We start from the raw sequence: 17965 nt of genomic DNA, 5'->3' as shown, positions 1-17965 counted from the left end.
GCGTAAAACCGTTTTTACGCTGCAAGCTGTCTGACAATTTAATCAGTTTAAAGTGTCTTTTATCCAAAGGAACAAGTCTCTCCGTCTGTAGCTCATTTGCATTTCAACCACTGGAGAATGCGCGTGGGAACGTGGGAAGTGTCTCCTCTGTGTCACCCCTCTCCAGTGATGTATCAGTTTTAACAGGTAGTAAAGCTGTAATGCAGCGCCATTTCCTCTTTTCCCACGAGAAAGAGGTTGAACCCTTTGACGTTTCTTTTTCTGATGACATTTGGTGTGGGAAACATATAGACGTAGTCTGGATTTCATTCTGATCAGAAAAAATAGCCAAATTGGGAATGATTAATTTTTATTCAACACAAACAGGTGTGGAAGTAAACATTCAAAAATAATGATGTCATTCCTGTGATGATATTCTTGTCGTCTCTGAAAGGCTTTGTTGTTAGAAACTTTGGGTTGTTAGAGTAAAACATTTGATTCAAAGGTGCTATGCGCAAAATTCGGACAACCGTCTGATTTACGCGTGCAGGTATGATTCAGGCACGCGCCAGCTCTGCCTAACTCCAATGAATTCGTATAAGTTACAGCTTAATATACACTCACTGGCCACTTTATAAGGTACACCTTGCTAGTACCAAGTTGGACCCTATCCTGCTGGAAGTAGCCATCAGAAGGTGGGCACACTGTGGTCATAAAGGGATGGACACGTCAGCAACAATACTCAGGTAGGCTGTGGTGTTTAAACCATGCTCAGTTGGTACTAAGAAAATCTCCCCCACACCATTACACCACCAGCAGCAGCCTGAAGCGTTGATACAAGGCAGGATGGATCCATGCTTTCATGTTGTTTACACCAAATTCTGACCCTACCATCTGAATGTGGCAGCAGAAGTCCAGACTCATCAGACCAGGCAACGTTTTTCCAATCTTCTGTTGTCCAGTTTTGGTGAGCCTGTGTGAATTATAGCCTCAGTTTCCTGTTGTTAGCTGACAGGAGTGGCACCTGGTGTGGTCTTCTGCTGCTGTAGCCCATCTGCTTCAAGGTTGGACAAGGTGTTGTTGCTTCAGAGATGGTCTTCTGCAGACATTGGTTGGAACCAGTGCTTATTTGACTTCCTGTTGCCTTTCTATCATCTTGAACCAGTCTGACCATTATCCTCTGACCTTTGACCTCTGGCATCAACAAGGCATTTTGGCTCACTGGATATTTTCTCTTTATGGGACCATCCTCTGTAAACCCTAGAGATGGTTGTGTGTGAAAATCCCAGTAAATACTCAGACCAGCCCGTCTGGCACCAACAACCATGCCACATTCAAAGTCACTTTAATCACCTTTCTTTTACCCATTCTGATGCTCAGTTTGAACTTCAGCAGGTCGTCTTCACCATGTCTACTTGCCTAAGTGCACCTAGTTGCTGCCACATGATTGGCTGACTAGCTGTTTGTGTTAATGAGCAGTTGAACAGGTGTAGTTTGCTAGGTTTTGTTTGCCTCGTCCTATATCTAAGACCAAATGTCCTATTTTAAGACTACAAGTCTTAAAACTCTCTACAGGCCAAAGAGAGACTTTAAAAAAAGCACAAAGCACCTTTTCACAATTCCTAACACATATAATATATGTATAATCATCGGGGTGCAATTTGAAAACAATGCTGAGACTTTTCTTCAGTGAATTCTTCTTTAGCATGACAGGAAAACGTCACTCCTGTTTGTTTTCATAAACTGAATCTCAAATGTATCCAACTATAAACAAGCAAACAGAATGTTTAGCATCTATTTTGTTCACTTCCAAATTTAAATGTGGCACATTCTAGAATATGAAGCCACATTGACACTCATCTGTCTCCAAATCACTGATTATCTTAAACATACACAACCCAAAAATAATGGAGGACCACAGTAAGACATCTGGTACCTTCCAAAGTTTGCCAGCTGCTCCTCTTGAAGTGGATACAAACAGGCAATGCGCAGGCCTTCCCTCAGGACTGTTGCTGCTGGACTGGGACTTCACCGCCACAGAAGAGGGTGTAAAGGTCAGCGTCCATGAGCCTGTGTTTTATGGATCTCTGCTGAAGGATCACCAGTCACCAACACAAAGTGATTTCAACATCGAGAGACCTCCAAATCGCAGCCTGTCATATCTGGTTGCTGGGACTTCTTTTACCTTCTCGCCATGACTGCAATATTTTCAGCAGCAGAACTTGACCTGCATGTTCAGTGGCTCCGAGCGTTTGTAAAGACACAGAAACACCTGTGGTTTCTGTCCTGCCTGACGATGAGGAAGTGAAATTGAAAATAAAATCAAATAAATCCATATTATTTGCATGAAAAGTCACTTTATTGCATGCATCAGCAGGATTCTGACATCTTTGTGCAATTGTGCGCCTTTCTGTCAAAGGAACAGCGTGTAAGATTTAGGGGGATTAAGGTGAGGATTTTCTGACGACATGGCATACTTTGACGTTTTTCATGATTTTCTGACGACATGGTATACTTTGACGTTTTTCATGATTTTGAACGACATGGTATACTTTGACGTTTTTCATGATTTTTGATGACATGGTATACTTTGACGTTTTTCATGATTTTTGATGACATGGTATACTTTGACGTTTTTTCATGATTTTCTGATGACATGGTATACTTTGACGTTTTTTCATGATTTTCTGATGACATGGTATACTTTGAAGTTTTTCATGATTTTCTGACGACATGGTATACTTTGACGTTTTTTCATGATTTTCTGATGACATGGTATACTTTGACGTTTTTTCATGATTTTGGACGACATGGTATACTTTGACGTTTTTTCATGATTTTCTGATGACATGGTATACTTTGACGTTTTTTCATGATTTTCTGACGACATGGTATACTTTGAAGTTTTTCATGATTTTCTGACGACATGGTATACTTTGACGTTTTTTCATGATTTTCTGATGACATGGTATACTTTGACGTTTTTTCATGATTTTGGACGACATGGTATACTTTGACGTTTTTTCATGATTTTCTGATGACATGGTATACTTTGACATTTTTTCATGATTTTCTGATCACATGGTACACTTTGACATTTTTCATGATTTTGGACGACATGGTATACTTTGATGTTTTTCATGATTTTGGACGACATGGTATACTTTGACGTTTTTTCATGATTTTCTGATGACATGGTATACTTTGACGTTTTTTCATGATTTTCTGACGACATGGTATACTTTGACGTTTTTTCATGATTTTGGACGACATGGTATACTTTGACGTTTTTTCATGATTTCCTGATGACATGGTATACTTTGACGTTTTTCATGATTTTGGACGACATGGTATACTTTGACGTTTTTTCATGATTTCCTGATGACATGGTATACTTTGACGTTTTTCATGATTTTGGACGACATGGTATACGTTGACATTTTTTCATGATTTTGGACGACATGGTATACTTTGACGTTTTTTCATGATTTTCTGACGACATGGTATACTTTGACGTTTTTCATGATTTTGGACGACATGGTATACTTTGACGTTTTTTCATGATTTTCTGATGACATGGTATACTTTGACGTTTTTCATGATTTTTGATGACATGGTATACTTTGACGTTTTTTATGATTTTGGACGACATGGTATACTTTGACGTTTTTTTCATGATTTTGGACGACATGGTATACTTTGACGTTCTTTCATGATTTTCTGACGACATGGTATATTTTGACATATTTTCATGATTTTCTGATGATATGGTATACTTTGATGTTTTTCATGATTTTGGACGACATGGTATATTTTGATGTTTTTCATGATTTTGGACGACATGGTATACTTTGACGTTTTTTCATGATTTTCTGATGACATGGTATACTTTGAAGTTTTTCATGATTTTGGACGACATGGTATACTTTGACATTTTTCATGATTTTCTGACGACATGGTATACTTTGACGTTTTTTCATGATTTTGGACGACATGGTATACTTTGACATTTTTTCATGATTTTCTGACGACATGGTATACTTTGACGTTTTTCATGATTTTCTGACGACATGGTATACTTTGACGTTTTTTCATGATTTTCTGATGACATGGTATACTTTGACATTTTTTCATGATTTTCTGATGACATGGTATACTTTGACGTTTTTCATGATTTTGGACGACATGGTATACTTTGACGTTTTTTCATGATTTTCTGATGACATGGTATACTTTGACGTTTTTCATGATTTTCTGACGACATGGTATATTTTGATGTTTTTCATGATTTTGGACGACATGGTATACTTTGACATTTTTCATGATTTTCTGACGACATGGTATACTTTGACATTTTTCATGATTTTCTGACGACATGGTACACTTTGACGTTTTTTCATGATTTTGGACGACATGGTATACTTTGACGTTTTTCATGATTTTGGACAACATGGTATACTTTGATGTTTTTCATGATTTTGGACGACATGGTATATTTTGATGTTTTTCATGATTTTCTGATGACATGGTACACTGACGTTTTTTCATGATTTTGGACGACATGGTATACTTTGCCATTCTTCATGATTTTCTGACGGCATGGTATACTTTGACGTTTTTTCATGATTTTCTTATGACATGGTATACTTTGACGTTTTTTCATGATTTTCTGACGACATGGTACACTTTGACGTTTTTTCATGATTTTGGACGACATGGTATACTTTGATGTTTTTTCATGATTTTGGACGACATGGTATACTTTGACGTTTTTCATGATTTTGGACGACATGGTATACTTTGAAGTTTTTCATGATTTTTTGACGACATGGTATACTTTGACGTTTTTTCATGATTTTGGACGACATGGTATACTTTGACGTTTTTCATGATTTTGGACAACATGGTATACTTTGATGTTTTTCATGATTTTGGACGACATGGTATATTTTGATGTTTTTCATGATTTTCTGACGACATGGTACACTGACGTTTTTTCATGATTTTGGACGACATGGTATACTTTGATGTTTTTCATGATTTTGGACGACATAGTATACTTTGCCATTTTTCATGATTTTCTGACGACATGGTATACTTTGACGTTTTTTCATGATTTTCTTATGACATGGTATACTTTGACGTTTTTTCATGATTTTGGACAACATGGTATACTTTGACGTTTTTCATTACATTATATTACATAGTTTTACATTATATTCCATTTCTGCCAATTTGTCCCCCTAAGTCCTAAACACTGGACTATTAATAATTTCTCTGATTACTTCTACAATAATCAGAATACAACCTGTTAGGTGTCAAGACAGTGAAAATTGTACAATATTTGGCAACGAGATTCACAAGCTGTTGCAGTTTCAGCTTGATTGTGATATTCATCACGTTTCATTTATCACTTTCATCTCAGACATGATGTTTTATTTGACTTTGTCACGTAACAGAAAATTTACAAGAAAAAATATCCCCCTCCCTCGTAAAAAATAAAATAAAAAAATGTCAATAATAATTTAGGCAAGGCTGAGTAAAAACTGGGGAGGTGATTTGGGAAGCGCTGCTGTGTATTCAAAATATAACAAATAAGTAATTTAACAAGCAAATCTGTCAGGTGACACCCAACAGCTGCATGTTGAATTATAACTAAGATCCTAAAATTACAGTAAATCCTGGTTGGAGTCCCTCCAGTTTTGGGCATCATTGTAAGTCCTCTGGTTTGCACTGGGCTTAACAGCAAAATACACCTAATGCCAAATTAAACATCAAGTGTCTCTCTGTCAGTCTAGCTTCACTGTAAGTCGTTATCATCTTGTGTTCTTCGTTGCTACTCTTATGGGCTGAATGGAAAGGCAGCTGAAGTTTAGTTGTTTCTGTTCTTTACAAGGCTGTTTGTGTGGAGTCATGGGTGTTGTTTAACCTCTCACCTCTGGATTTCTGCTCTGGATTTGTTGAACTCACCGCTGCTTGTTCTGCTCTACTGGGAGTGTCACCATTTACAACTGGCGGGCGATCTGATTGGGTGGCAGCATCTGTGGGAGGTGAAACAACCACTCTTTCTATGGGCTCATTGGCTGTTCTGTCTGTCACAATAATATAATTGGGCTCTGGCTGATGGGCACTGGAGCGACGCTGCAATGCGTGCTGGGTGCAGGAGAAGGAACGCTGTCGAGGGGCAGGCTGGGGCGACAGGAAGTGAGGTGTTGCGGCCCTGGGGACTTCCTGATGCCTATCGCGATCCTCGTCTTCTGAGGTCACTTCCTGTAAGGTGGTGATCGGCCGAGGGGAGCGGCCCATGATTCTCGGAGGGACCAGCGCTGTTGCTGATTGGTTGAGCTGTGGTCGCCAGTTCTGAGGGGAGGGGTACTGCACTCGGCTCATCGACCAATCACTGGCAAAAGAAGAAAGTCATAACACATATTAGACAGTAACATAAAGGTGTATCCCATACAATACGAATCTACTGTGCTGGTGTTGTTTTAAATGAAAAAGGTTAAATACTTAAAGCTGGGGTAGGCACTTTCATTTTGGTGTCGCTGGGCAAAAATTTGTGTGCGGTCTCACTTTTGGTCTGATAAACCAAAATTATTTTTCTTTTGATGGATTAATTGATTACCGGACATTTGTCCGGTAATCAATTAATTTGACTACCAGAAGGTAGATAAAGATACGCACATTATTGCCTGTGTGTGCATTATTTCTGAAACCTTACTTTTGTGGAGGTGGGGTCATATCTCGATGCCCTACGATCCCAGAGAAGGAGGCACTTCTTCCAGGGAGGCCTTGTGATCCAACCCACGGCGAGTACATCAGAGCGCGCTCCTCCCACAGCATGTCATTGGTCGAGTCGACGGGAACTGGCCCTCTCTGGATTTGGTGAGCCAATAGGAGCTCCAGGACCTGGTGATGCATGCCCTCTCTGGCCACGTCTACCGGACGACGTCCTCTGCGATCGTGCAGCTCAAGGTTGGCGCCATGAAGGAGGAGAAGTCTGGCCGTGTCATAGCAGCCATGGATGGCGGAGAGGAAGAGCGGCGTCTCGCCCTACCAGAGAAATAGTCATAAAAACATTCTTCTGTGATGTCTGGAGGTTATAAAAGAAACAGTCAGTCAGGACTCTGAGTCCTCCTTAAAAACCTCTGATAAAGAAACAGCCAGAACTCACCTTGTTGTCTTGCAGGTCGACAGCGGCACCATAGCGAATGAGGGTCCTTGTAAGGGAGAGGTGGTTTACTGAGCTTGCCCAGTGCAGGGCTGATCTCCCTGAGAGAGACAGTGTGAGTGGAGGGGAGGTAAAGGGGAAGAGGGGAAGGAGTAAGTCAGCCAATGAACAACCATTACACAACAGAGTCGAGCCCAAGATGGTGAAGAGAGGGGGAACAGAGGGGATGTGGTGATGACTTCAGCTGGAGTGAGAAAGAGACGACAGAGAGAGGACAGGAAAATAAGAGATGTAGACAGGGACACAGCGAAAGCAAGGAGAAAGATGAGCAACAAAGTTAATGTGTCCATCAACCCGAGTGTGAGCACTAGAGCACATTAACTTTGCTCCGAGTCAGAGGAGGGCAGCAGGGGAGCTGGAGGAGGAACAGGAAGAGATGGAAGCCATGGACACATGAGCACAGGACGGGAGAGAGGGACACAAAGAGAGGATGTGAGAGAGACGGGGGTAAGTTACACCAGTTACTGAGCCCCTCAATGTACAGGTGTCAGGAAATAATGGCTTGTTTGAGACATGTCATTTTTCTCCATGGTGAGCTCTAACCCATTCATACATTGGATCCAAATATGGCGTGTGAGCAGGTAAGTTTAAGACACGTACATTTATTAACCAAGTGTTTGGACGTCTGTGGTGCAGACTGATATATTTCAACATATATCTTGCATTTGAAAATTTAAAAAATATATGTATATTCATGGTAACCAGAAGTTGAAGTGTACAAACTTTGGTGATACCTCGCACCACCAGTAGGTTGACTTATTTTTTTGTTAGTGAAGGGCTCATTTGCAGAGTAAAGTATACTCTCAAAAAATATAAAATGCAAGTGTCCTTCAAAAAGGATCTGAGGCACACTGTAGGGTTTGTGTGAAAATTAAAATGTCTTCATTTTACATGGCAACATAGATTAAAATGACCAATGTGTTGAGACTCACAGGTCTTCGTCAGGGTCATTGTGTTGTGTTACACCAATGAGTTTAGGATAACATGCCTGGTGTTTCTCAAAGTCAAGGATCCTTCTTGGTAGGACGCGGCCTTCCAAGGAAGGATCCTACAGAGGCAAGGCAAGAGTCCTTCCTAACATTTAGTGAATACACATTGGAACAGACTAACTAGTGTTTCCAAGTGTTCGTCATTGGGTTGCAGTCTGAGGGGGTTTCAGATTGCTGTGATAATTTTGGCACTCTCTGATGTTGTTGCACACTTTGAACAAATATAGCAGTATTTTCAGAGTCACATGACTTTTAGGGAGACTATGTATGAAACTTGTATGGCACTTAGGGCTCTATCACTGCTGTAAATGACATTTTTATGTTTAAAAAATCTCATTATTTGACAGTGGACACATTGGAAAGCATAAATCATGAGGTTTCTGTCAGAAATTATTTTTTTTTGCTTGTATGATAAAAACAGTAAGACTTGATACGTAGAAAAAACTAAACACTGACAATGATAATTAAGTCCTAACATCGGCAGTAGCTCAGTCCATAGGGACTTGGGTTGGGAACCACAGGGTCGCCTGTTTGAGTCCCCATCCGGACCAAAATATGGAGCGTGGACTGGTGGCTGGAGAGGTGCCAGTTCACCTCCTGGGCACTGCCGAGGTGCCCTTGAGCAAGGCACCGAACCCCCCAACCGCTCGGGGTGCCTCACCAAGGGCAGCCCACTCTGACATCTCTCCACTTTGTGCATGTATAGGTCCTGTTTGTGCATGTGTGTGTCTTTCGGACCTGTGTGTAATTGACAAGCAAGAGTGAAAACATTGAATTTCCCCTCGGGGGGATTGATAAATAAATAAACTTAAACTTAAATGAGAAAATAAGTCACAATGTCCTCAAATGAGACAACAATGAAGTCACAATGTCCTCAAATGAGAAGACAATTAAGTCCAAATGTCCTCAATCGAGACAAGAGTTAAGTATAAATTTACTCAAATGAGACGTCAATTAAGTCCCAATGTCCTCAAATGAGACAAAAATTAAGTCTTAATTTCCTCAAATGAGCAGACAATAAATTCCCAATGTCCTAAAACGAGACAAAAATAAAGCCCTAGTGTCCTCAAACGAGACGACAATTAAGTCCCAATGTCCTCAAATGAGACAATATGTGTAGCTGTGTGTGTTCTATGTCAATGGAGCCCAGTAGGAACCTGATTTCCCTGACACCTGGGTCGTTTCTGGAAGACCCTTATTCTGATCTTTTCCAGATTAATGGTCAGGCCCAAGTGAAGATGATCCAGTTGCTGTTGTAATGCTCGCTCTCTCTCTCTCTCTCTCTCTCTCTCTCTCTCTCTCTCTCTCTCTCTCACACACACACACACACACACACACACACACACACTTCTATAGGTGCATCACTTCCTTGTTTTTTGACCGACAGGCTTGCACATTGGTGGAGAGAAATCCTCCCACTGAACTCATTGGTGTAACACAACACAGGTGTGTAAGCTACAGCAGACAATGACCCTGATGTAGACCTGTGAGTCACAACATGTAGGTCTTTTTAATCTATATTGCCATGAGACTTGCATTTCATATTTTTTGATTGAGAGTATACTTTTACTCTGCAATGAGCCCTTCACAAGATGGAACAAACACAGTACACCTGAAGTATCCAAAGAGCATCTGTATATGGCTGCTACTAAGACCCTAGCAGCGCTTCTACTCCTTTGTCTTTGTGTTGCCATAAGATGTGTTGTAACTTTGGTTATGGCTGTGTAGACATGTTTTAAGTAAAACAAATGTTATTAGCTTACCAGAAACTTGGAATTTTGACATGTTGTTTTAGATAAACACTTACACTATTACATGAAGGTTAACAGGATAGCTCTGATCTTTTTAAGTGGGGTTGTATGAGGTACTTATCCATAGTCAGAGTATCACATACAGTAGATGTCAGTCGGCACAACCCCAGCTTGAAGAAGAAGGCTGGAGTCTGACACGCATCAGACGTGCTGCTGCTTCAATCAGTTAATTTGTGTTATTGGGGGACACTTTCAAACTAAACCTTTAAAACACCAAAGTCACACAGTAACACAAAGTACCTGACTGAGGCAGCAGTAGACCAGCAGCTCTTTTGTTCAGCGGTGTTAAATTACTGTTTTTCTTAATAGAGTCTGGCTTTATAACAACATCAGTTCCCTAATAGGAATCGTTGTCTGAATGCAGCTTACACTTAAACTAAAACTGATTATTTTAGGTGTCTAAAAAAAGCTTACTTCAAGAAGGTTAAAACAGGCACCATGAACTACATGTAAATACTATTTAACTGCGGTTTGGAGTTGAGTCACACTTTCAGTCACCAAACTATTAATAACTGTGACAGAGATGCATTACCGGTGTGATCAGTGTTGTTGACTGGCACTCCTGCTCGCAGCAGCTCCAAGACCACTCTGTCAAGCCCGCTACGCACCGCTCGGATCAGAACCACAGACCCATCTGGGCCACACCACTCTGCCGACTAACAACACAACAGAGCCATGATGAATATATAAAGCGGACATACACATTTCACATAAACCTACATATGTAACAGTTTAAGCTTGGCCTTGTACAGTGTGGTCTACATGCAAACATAAAAAGGGGAATAACCAAATACAGCCCCAATAGTTATATCTAAATCTTGAATTACGCTGGCTCCTCACAACATGTATAAGATAAAATGAATGCTGTTAAAAATAAATGACAGACCTGTTGAGGAGGACTGAGCAGAGGAGGAGGCATGGCGTTTCTCTCCCATCCTCTAGGTGGAGCTGAGGGAGAGCAAGATTCATTTAAAGTGGCTCTCCAGCTGACACATGCAAGGATTTGGATACACATAAATACTTTATGTGGAAGTATATATACAGTTCACATGTTATCTCTCATGTCTCACACTGTAGCTTTGTACTGCAAAGTTTTGAGAGGATGTTAGAATGAGTCTACAAGGCTGAATTTCAGCATTGTGCATGTGTCATATGTGGTGACAATATGGTGTGGTTTATTACTCTTATTTTCATTATCAATAATCTACCATTTTCTTCTCTTGACTGGTCTATTAGATGTAAGAAAACAGTGCACAAGGCAATAGGTGACATCTTCCAATGCTGTCTGACCAAAAGTCTGAGAACAAAGGCGAATCAGTTTTATAAACATCATATTTTGTGGGCATTTTAGCCTTCACTGGACAGTTGATAGTGATAAAGCAGACAGGGAACTTGGCCAGTATTGAACCTGAGATGTTGCAGTTATGTGGCATGTGCAGCCCAGTCACCAGAAGAAAATACTGGCATTGTAAGTTTATGCAAACCACTAATACATTTGCATGTTACATATGAATCATATCAACTTCTCTGAAGTGACGTAGCACATAAGATGACTTTGTCATCTGGAGGTGGAGGTGGAGGCAAGCTCCAGTACACTGGTATAGACCAAAAAACAACGAAACCAGTTGTGATTTAGTGAGTCATAGATATTTTTCCAAAGCCTTTTCGGGCACGTTTTTTCCCAAGACTTCGCTACTTTTCCTGCCCGGGTAGTGCCACAAAAAGCGTGTATTATAAGCCAGATTATGAGCTTGTCCGATCAATAACCAAGTGGTTTTTGTACCTAAACCTAAGTTTCAATTTATCCACTACATCAGTGGTTCCCAACTGGTGGGTCGCAGTCCAAAAGTGGGTCGCCGGTCCATTCTGAATGGACTGCAAGTGACTCGTGAATGTGTGTTTGTAAAAAACAAATTTTATTTTTAAGTACAGTGAATATCCAGCACCAAGCTTTTATTTTGCAGAGAGAGTGAATAACAGTAACAGTAAACAATAACAGTAAACAAGTATGACGCTGAATATTTTTGTGTGGACCTTGAACTAAGGACAAATCTGGACCCGTGGCTGGACCAGTTGGGAACCACTGCCAAACAGTGACGTACAAACGTTTAATATTTGTGATTTGCAGAAATGTACAATGCCAACATTTTTTCTGGTAGTTGGGTCGGCAGGCTCTGTAATCTCTCAACTACTGGGCCACTCTTGAAAATATTCAGTTCACAATGATATAAAACAGAAAAAGCAGCACATTTTCATATTTGGGAAGCTGCAACTGGAGGCTGTTTTAAATTGTCGCCTAAAATTATTTTAGATACCCACACAATTACTTAATTATTTATCTAATCTTCTGTAATGGCTTATCTACACTGAGTTAAAATTATCTGTTGTTTAGAAATGTTTGAGCTTTTCTCAAGAATATATGTCAAATTCCCAGATGAATAAAACTTTTAGGAGCTACAAATTAGTGACTGAGTGAGTAAATAAAAGACTAAATGTTAAAACTTACGTTGTATAGGTCTGCGGGGCTGTGAGGTTCCTGCCCGGTAGTGCTTCTGCTCCTGGCTCCTGTGGTCACAGATGGAGGCGTCCTCCTGCCGCCTGGAGCATCTTGCATTGATGTCTTCCATTGAACTCTGGGTAAAGTCTGTGTCACTTCCTATATCCTGGTCCCTTTTGAGAGGTCTGAAAGCGAGAAGCAGTTTTGATATTATCAGGAAAATGCCGCTGTTTTCCTGCAGTCACACTGAGTCACCCAAGAGCTCTGTAACACACGCAAACACAAGGATAAAGTCTTGCCATTTCAGGGTTTGTTCTCCTAAAATGGTAATATGTATGGATTGGTAGTCTTTGGAGAAATGGGCAAGGACCCTGGAATATGGCAGAGACTAGAGATATTTATTGTTTCACGGCCCTGAGTAAGGTAGTCCAGTTTTTTTTTTCTCAGCAAACTAAAAAATTTTTACACCTAGTTTCAGTTTTTACTTTAGTTTTAGTTACTGACTATAATAACCTTAGTTTGGTTTTGACTTCAGTGATTAACTGGTCATCAAAACTGTTGCCAAAAAATAAAATTAAATAAAATTAAATTATAAAAACAGGCTAAAGGTCATAAACTGACTGACAGGTAAACATGCCATTTGGCCTTTTCATATCTCTAACGTGTTTTAGAATAAATCATATTTGTCTCCATGACATCACCCCTCCAGCAGACAAAACATCCTGTTATGTCTTTCAAAGCAGCTCCTCTTACCGCATTCGAATGGCGTCCTCCCCCAGTGGCTCCCGCCTCCTCTTTTTCTCTGCTTCCTTCGCTTTCTTCTTTTTCCTCAGGCTGATCTTGTCTTTCTCTCTGCTGGATCGAACCCTCTGCTCCTGGTGGGCTATGTGTGGGGTCAGAACCTTGGATTTGGGGTCAATGTCCGTGACCGTGGAGCGGTGTCTCACCCTGCTACCACCATCCCTCTCCGCCCGCTGCTGCCTCACCCTCCTCACCACCAGGAACACCACCAGGGCCAGCACCAGCAGCAGGCCAATCGCTACGGCAACCACGGCCCACAGCCATGCAGGGGTCGGATCTTTGAGAGGAAGAATAGAAAATTAATTTAACTGTAAAGAAGCAGAACATTTTTTGTTAAGTTCCTCACACTGAGTCAAATGATTATACTGTGTTTTAGTGAACATACATACTAAACTCTACTGAGCTCTGCCTTTGAGAGATCCAGTGTTTGCTTATCTAAAACTCAAATCTGCAGCAGTGACTGACACGTCTACGCACTGGAAACAGAAAGGTGTTTTATAGTGTTTCGTTTGGACAAAATTCAAAGCTGAATGTGTATATGTGTGTGTGCGTGTGTGTGTGTGTGTGGGAAGGGAGAGACAGGACATGTGAGCCACCTACCTTTGATTTCCTCTTTCCCCGTTTCCTCCTCTCTGCTTCCTATTTCCTCTCGGACACCTCTAATGCTGATGACGGCCTTCAGCTCAGGGAAGGTGGGAAACCGGCGAGGCTTTAGCATCATTACAGCACGCAGGAAACTGGCTGCCTCTGTGGCATAGGGGAAACAGGTAGAGGGTAGACGCAAACACGGCCTGTTGTCCACTTGGAGGAAAAGGAGGGAGCTGGGAAAGAGTGAGATCAAAGGAAACCGTAGGAAAGAGCATGGAGCCATTTAAAATCTGGTACATGTACTACTGACATAAAAAAAATCCTTTTTCAACATTTACCATTTGCAAAAAGTTAAACCCTCTTACCAAACACAACCAAAAATCAACAAAACATAGTTCTGAGATAACGTACTGGAGAATAGATACACATGGATAATAATATCCATATCAATATTCCTGCTAATCACTTGACTCAGTTCAGATTGTCTCACTGTACTTAATGGAGTTCCTCATGGTTCAATGTTTGGCCCACTTTTATGTTGTCTTTACGTAAATAATTATGGTGTTAATCCACGTGGAACTAATGAGGGAGAGTAGCCGGCATGGTCCTGGTTAATTAATCAAAGGTAAAATAAAAAACTCAGCACCTACCCATTTGAGTCAGCCGCAGATGCCTGAGCCAGCAGGTTGGCGAGCTGCTGAGGGTCGAAGTCAAACAAGTTCCTGTTAGTGGCGAGGGGAGCGGACCCTCTCAGTTTGAGTGGTGACTGGAGGAGAGCGCTGAGTGCCCAGAGCAGGGAGCTGTTGGAGAAGGTGCCACGTTGTTGTGGGATGTTGGCGTGAAGGACCAGAGTGCCTTTGGCCCACCGGGGGCTCTGCTGTGTGAAGCAGTCGCTGCCGTCCCATCCACAGAGGGCGCTGTCGCATCCCTGCTCGCAGTGGGAGTTGGCGTAGTGGTCACGGCAGTACTGGATGTGGCCCGGACTGAAAGCAATGATGGGGAGGGATGAAGAGACGTGAAGAAAGAGACAGAAAAAGAGATTTGGCAAAATAGCATCAAGGTTGAGACTGAGATTGAGCTTTCAACTAATACCATGAGATGTGGTATTTGGCTGCAAACTACTAGTTCCAGGGTCAAGGATGAACTTAAATGCTCAGAGTGAACGATATCAGAACAGGGGATAAGTGACTGTGAATTACACAACATTGTTTTCATTAATTATTATTAATGGTGTCTGAGATGGATCTGTGCTTTGGTGCAGCGCGTAGATACATATTGGCATATCGGATATCGGCAGCCCTCCATTTTACATTTATCAAAATTACAGCTCCTGTAATTTGGATATTGAACTTGACCATATTGCGATTTCCATAATATTTTGATTTACTATGCAGCCCTAATTTCACTATTCAATTCTCAGTTGCTATTAATATTAACAATAATAATCATAATGGCAGTTCATTCTTTAGCTGCCTGTTTTGGGGGGGCTCCTGCCAGAGTATGTCTTGCATAAAAAAAAACATCCCTAAACCTTACCTAACCATACTGTAACTGATTTGTTTGATTAAAGTATCAAATATTAATACAAATAGGTAGAGATGGAAAATATAATAAAAGGAAACAATACATAAACCAACACACAACAATCCAAAAGAGCAACCACACCTGAGCATAGCGTTATTTCAGGCAGGACACAATGTCAAGCTCAGCTCACATCCCAGCTACATCAGCTGATCTCAAACAGCCCATCAACTGATGGAGCAGCTGATTGATGGAAGGGAGTCAGCTGATAGATCACATGATTCCTTTCTATGCAACCAGTTGGTGAATCTCATTCAGGGCGCCCTATTTAAACTGCTCTGGCCTGCCTACTGTTGCTGCTTCCTCTGCAAGCAGCTTTGGAACCCGCCTCCACCGCAGCTCCTTTTCATGCTGTGTCTGACTTATCCATGACATTTCTGTTCATCATGGGTGGTCTTTGCTGCTGCTCTCCTTGCTTTAGGCTTTTCATGTCGGCGCATGGAAGGGCAGGGAGGTTTGCCTCTCTGTCGCAGGCTTTCCTCATCTGCGCGTGGAAGGGCAGAGAGGTATGCTCTACCCACTTGGGCTTTCCATGTAGACACGTGGAAGAGGCTTTCTGTGTAGGCCCGGGGAAAGGCAGAGGGGGCCCAGAACAGAGCCATACTGCCAAATATAATACTGCAAATGGACATAAAGTTTTCTCTGACTAAGGTGTTCCTGACTGAACTGGCATGACTAAGCCAATGAAAACATGAAAAGTTCTCATTCATATTTTTATGACTCTACAATGAAAAAACAACAAGAGTGTTTTACTTGCAGTAGGTCCAGTCCGTCAGGCAGTCGAAGCCGTCTCTGAGGCACTCGGGCTCCATACACTCGCTGTTACATGAATTGTCTCCAAACTTGTCCTTACACTTTCTGCTGACTGGACATTGACCCCACGGATCACCAGGCGCCGCTGTGGAGACGAGAACAGGTTAGTGCAACAAAGGGGCAATAGTGCCAAATGTACATTTAGTGTGATTTATTCTTTTTGTTACAGTTGTTGAGATTAAACTATAATAATGGGGTATTTTTGTTATTGGCCTACTGTATGTCTGAAAAATGTTTGTCCATGACTGAAAGATATACATGTCTGTCTTGTCGATTTAAACTGCAGGTGAATTTATAAGCATTATGATGTGTCAAAGGCAAACATCATTTCCATAATCGCGTGTTTTTGCACACTTGGCAAATAAACTGCATGTATTATTTCATTTGGACTTGCAGTTTCAAATCACCACACAAACTGCTTTGTCTAAGTGTTTTATCGTGGCACCAAGTCAGCCACATATTCAAACCACTCATTGTCTCAGACCATTAGCAACTGTTCATAACAATGCAGGTCAAGCCATGAAAGGTGGGTCCTGATACGGACCGTTAAAGGAAACAGGAAATGGGCCCCGACATAAACAGGAAGTTTCCAGGAGAAGCGAATAGCAACAGGAAATGGAGTGGGCTGGGACTTGATAAAGGTCGAAGGTCGTCACCGTGGCAATGAGGAATGTGATGGAGTTGGACAATGGGCTTGGCAGGTGTGTGCGGGACCATAAAGTCATAGCAGCAAAAAAAAAAAAAGCATGAACAATAGAGCTGAAATTAGATATGTTTCACTTGATCGGCACAGGAAGAATAAAAATGTAAGTCCTTATAAAAAATACTTTTCACTTGGTCCCTAAAAGAATATTTCCAAATTTGTATCTACGTTGACAAAAAACAGCCTGTTTAGTCTAAAGAATATTTCAGATATTTGCCTGAAGTTCTTTATCAATATCTTACAAATATAAGGCTTTATATTATATTATGAACCACAAGGGCTTAAGTGACTAATCACTACTTAAAAATATTGATAATTAATTAAACACAGTTCAGAGTAGACACCCCTTTTTCCAAACTGGTCATCAGATTTATACAGCCACAGGATGCAGTTTCACAACACTTTGAACTTGTGACACTTTACATGTATTGCTAAATCTATAGAAAATAGTGTGACTGACTTACCCCGACATGTCCAGCTCAGTCCCAGCACAACAAACGTCCTCAGAGCCAACATCTTCAGCTCGTTCAGGTCGCCGGCTGTGAGCCTTTTCTTCCCTGCTCAGAGGGATCCAGCGGTCCAGTCCAGCTGTTTGGTAAACCTCCTGATCTCCACTGCGTTTACCACTGCTGTTAATCTGTAGCTGTCGTCCTGCTGTTCACAATGAACAGCTAACTCTGAGTGAAGTTACCCAACACCATCACCGCTGCCGCTGCTACCAGCACCACCCAGCTTACTTTGTTCACTCACTCAGTTTTTTTTTTTTTTTTCAGAGGCCCTGCGGATATCTGGACAACTTCCTGCCACTGTGTGGAGAAGAATAGGAGGGTGATGACCGTATGTGCGTGTGTGTGTGTAGCTCTTACTGTGTCGCAGCTTGAAAAAATAAATCACAGTATGGGGTATGTAGGCTGTTTAGAGGAGCCGTTACTTCAATGTGTAAAAAGCCACAGGGTGTGAGGGGGACGGCGG

The 17965-nt window shown here is 41.4% G+C and overlaps 1 protein-coding gene across 1 annotated transcript; it reads right to left on the bottom strand.

Moving 5' to 3' along the window:
- Positions 1 to 2316: 2316 nt before the first annotated feature.
- notchl (notch receptor, like) lies at positions 2317 to 17758 on the bottom strand. Its single transcript, XM_033641649.2, has 11 exons — positions 17458 to 17758; positions 16231 to 16375; positions 14547 to 14879; positions 13909 to 14129; positions 13261 to 13585; positions 12517 to 12692; positions 10897 to 10958; positions 10543 to 10666; positions 7154 to 7251; positions 6701 to 7032; positions 2317 to 6379 (listed from the first exon to the last, which is right to left on the bottom strand). Exons 1-11 carry the CDS (start codon positions 17507 to 17509, stop codon positions 5869 to 5871), a joined length of 2379 nt encoding a protein of 792 aa, XP_033497540.2. The 5' UTR covers positions 17510 to 17758; the 3' UTR covers positions 2317 to 5868.
- Positions 17759 to 17965: the final 207 nt, after the last annotated feature.

The sequence above is a fragment of the Epinephelus lanceolatus genome, chromosome 10, assembly GCF_041903045.1.
Source record: "Epinephelus lanceolatus isolate andai-2023 chromosome 10, ASM4190304v1, whole genome shotgun sequence".
Classification (NCBI taxonomy): domain Eukaryota; kingdom Metazoa; phylum Chordata; class Actinopteri; order Perciformes; family Serranidae; genus Epinephelus; species Epinephelus lanceolatus.
This window is presented reverse-complemented; position numbering and strand designations above follow the sequence as displayed.

Coding starts and splice junctions, on each gene's coding strand:
- notchl (XM_033641649.2), bottom strand. CDS start 17,509: ATGTTGGCTCTGAGGACGTTTGTTGTGCTGGGACTGAGCTGGACATGT. Junction 12,693..13,260: donor GAGGACGCCATTCGAATGCG/GTAAGAGGAGCT, acceptor TCTCGCTTTCAG/ACCTCTCAAAAGGGACCAGG. Junction 10,667..10,896: donor TGCTCAGTCCTCCTCAACAG/GTCTGTCATTTA, acceptor TTGTGTTGTTAG/TCGGCAGAGTGGTGTGGCCC.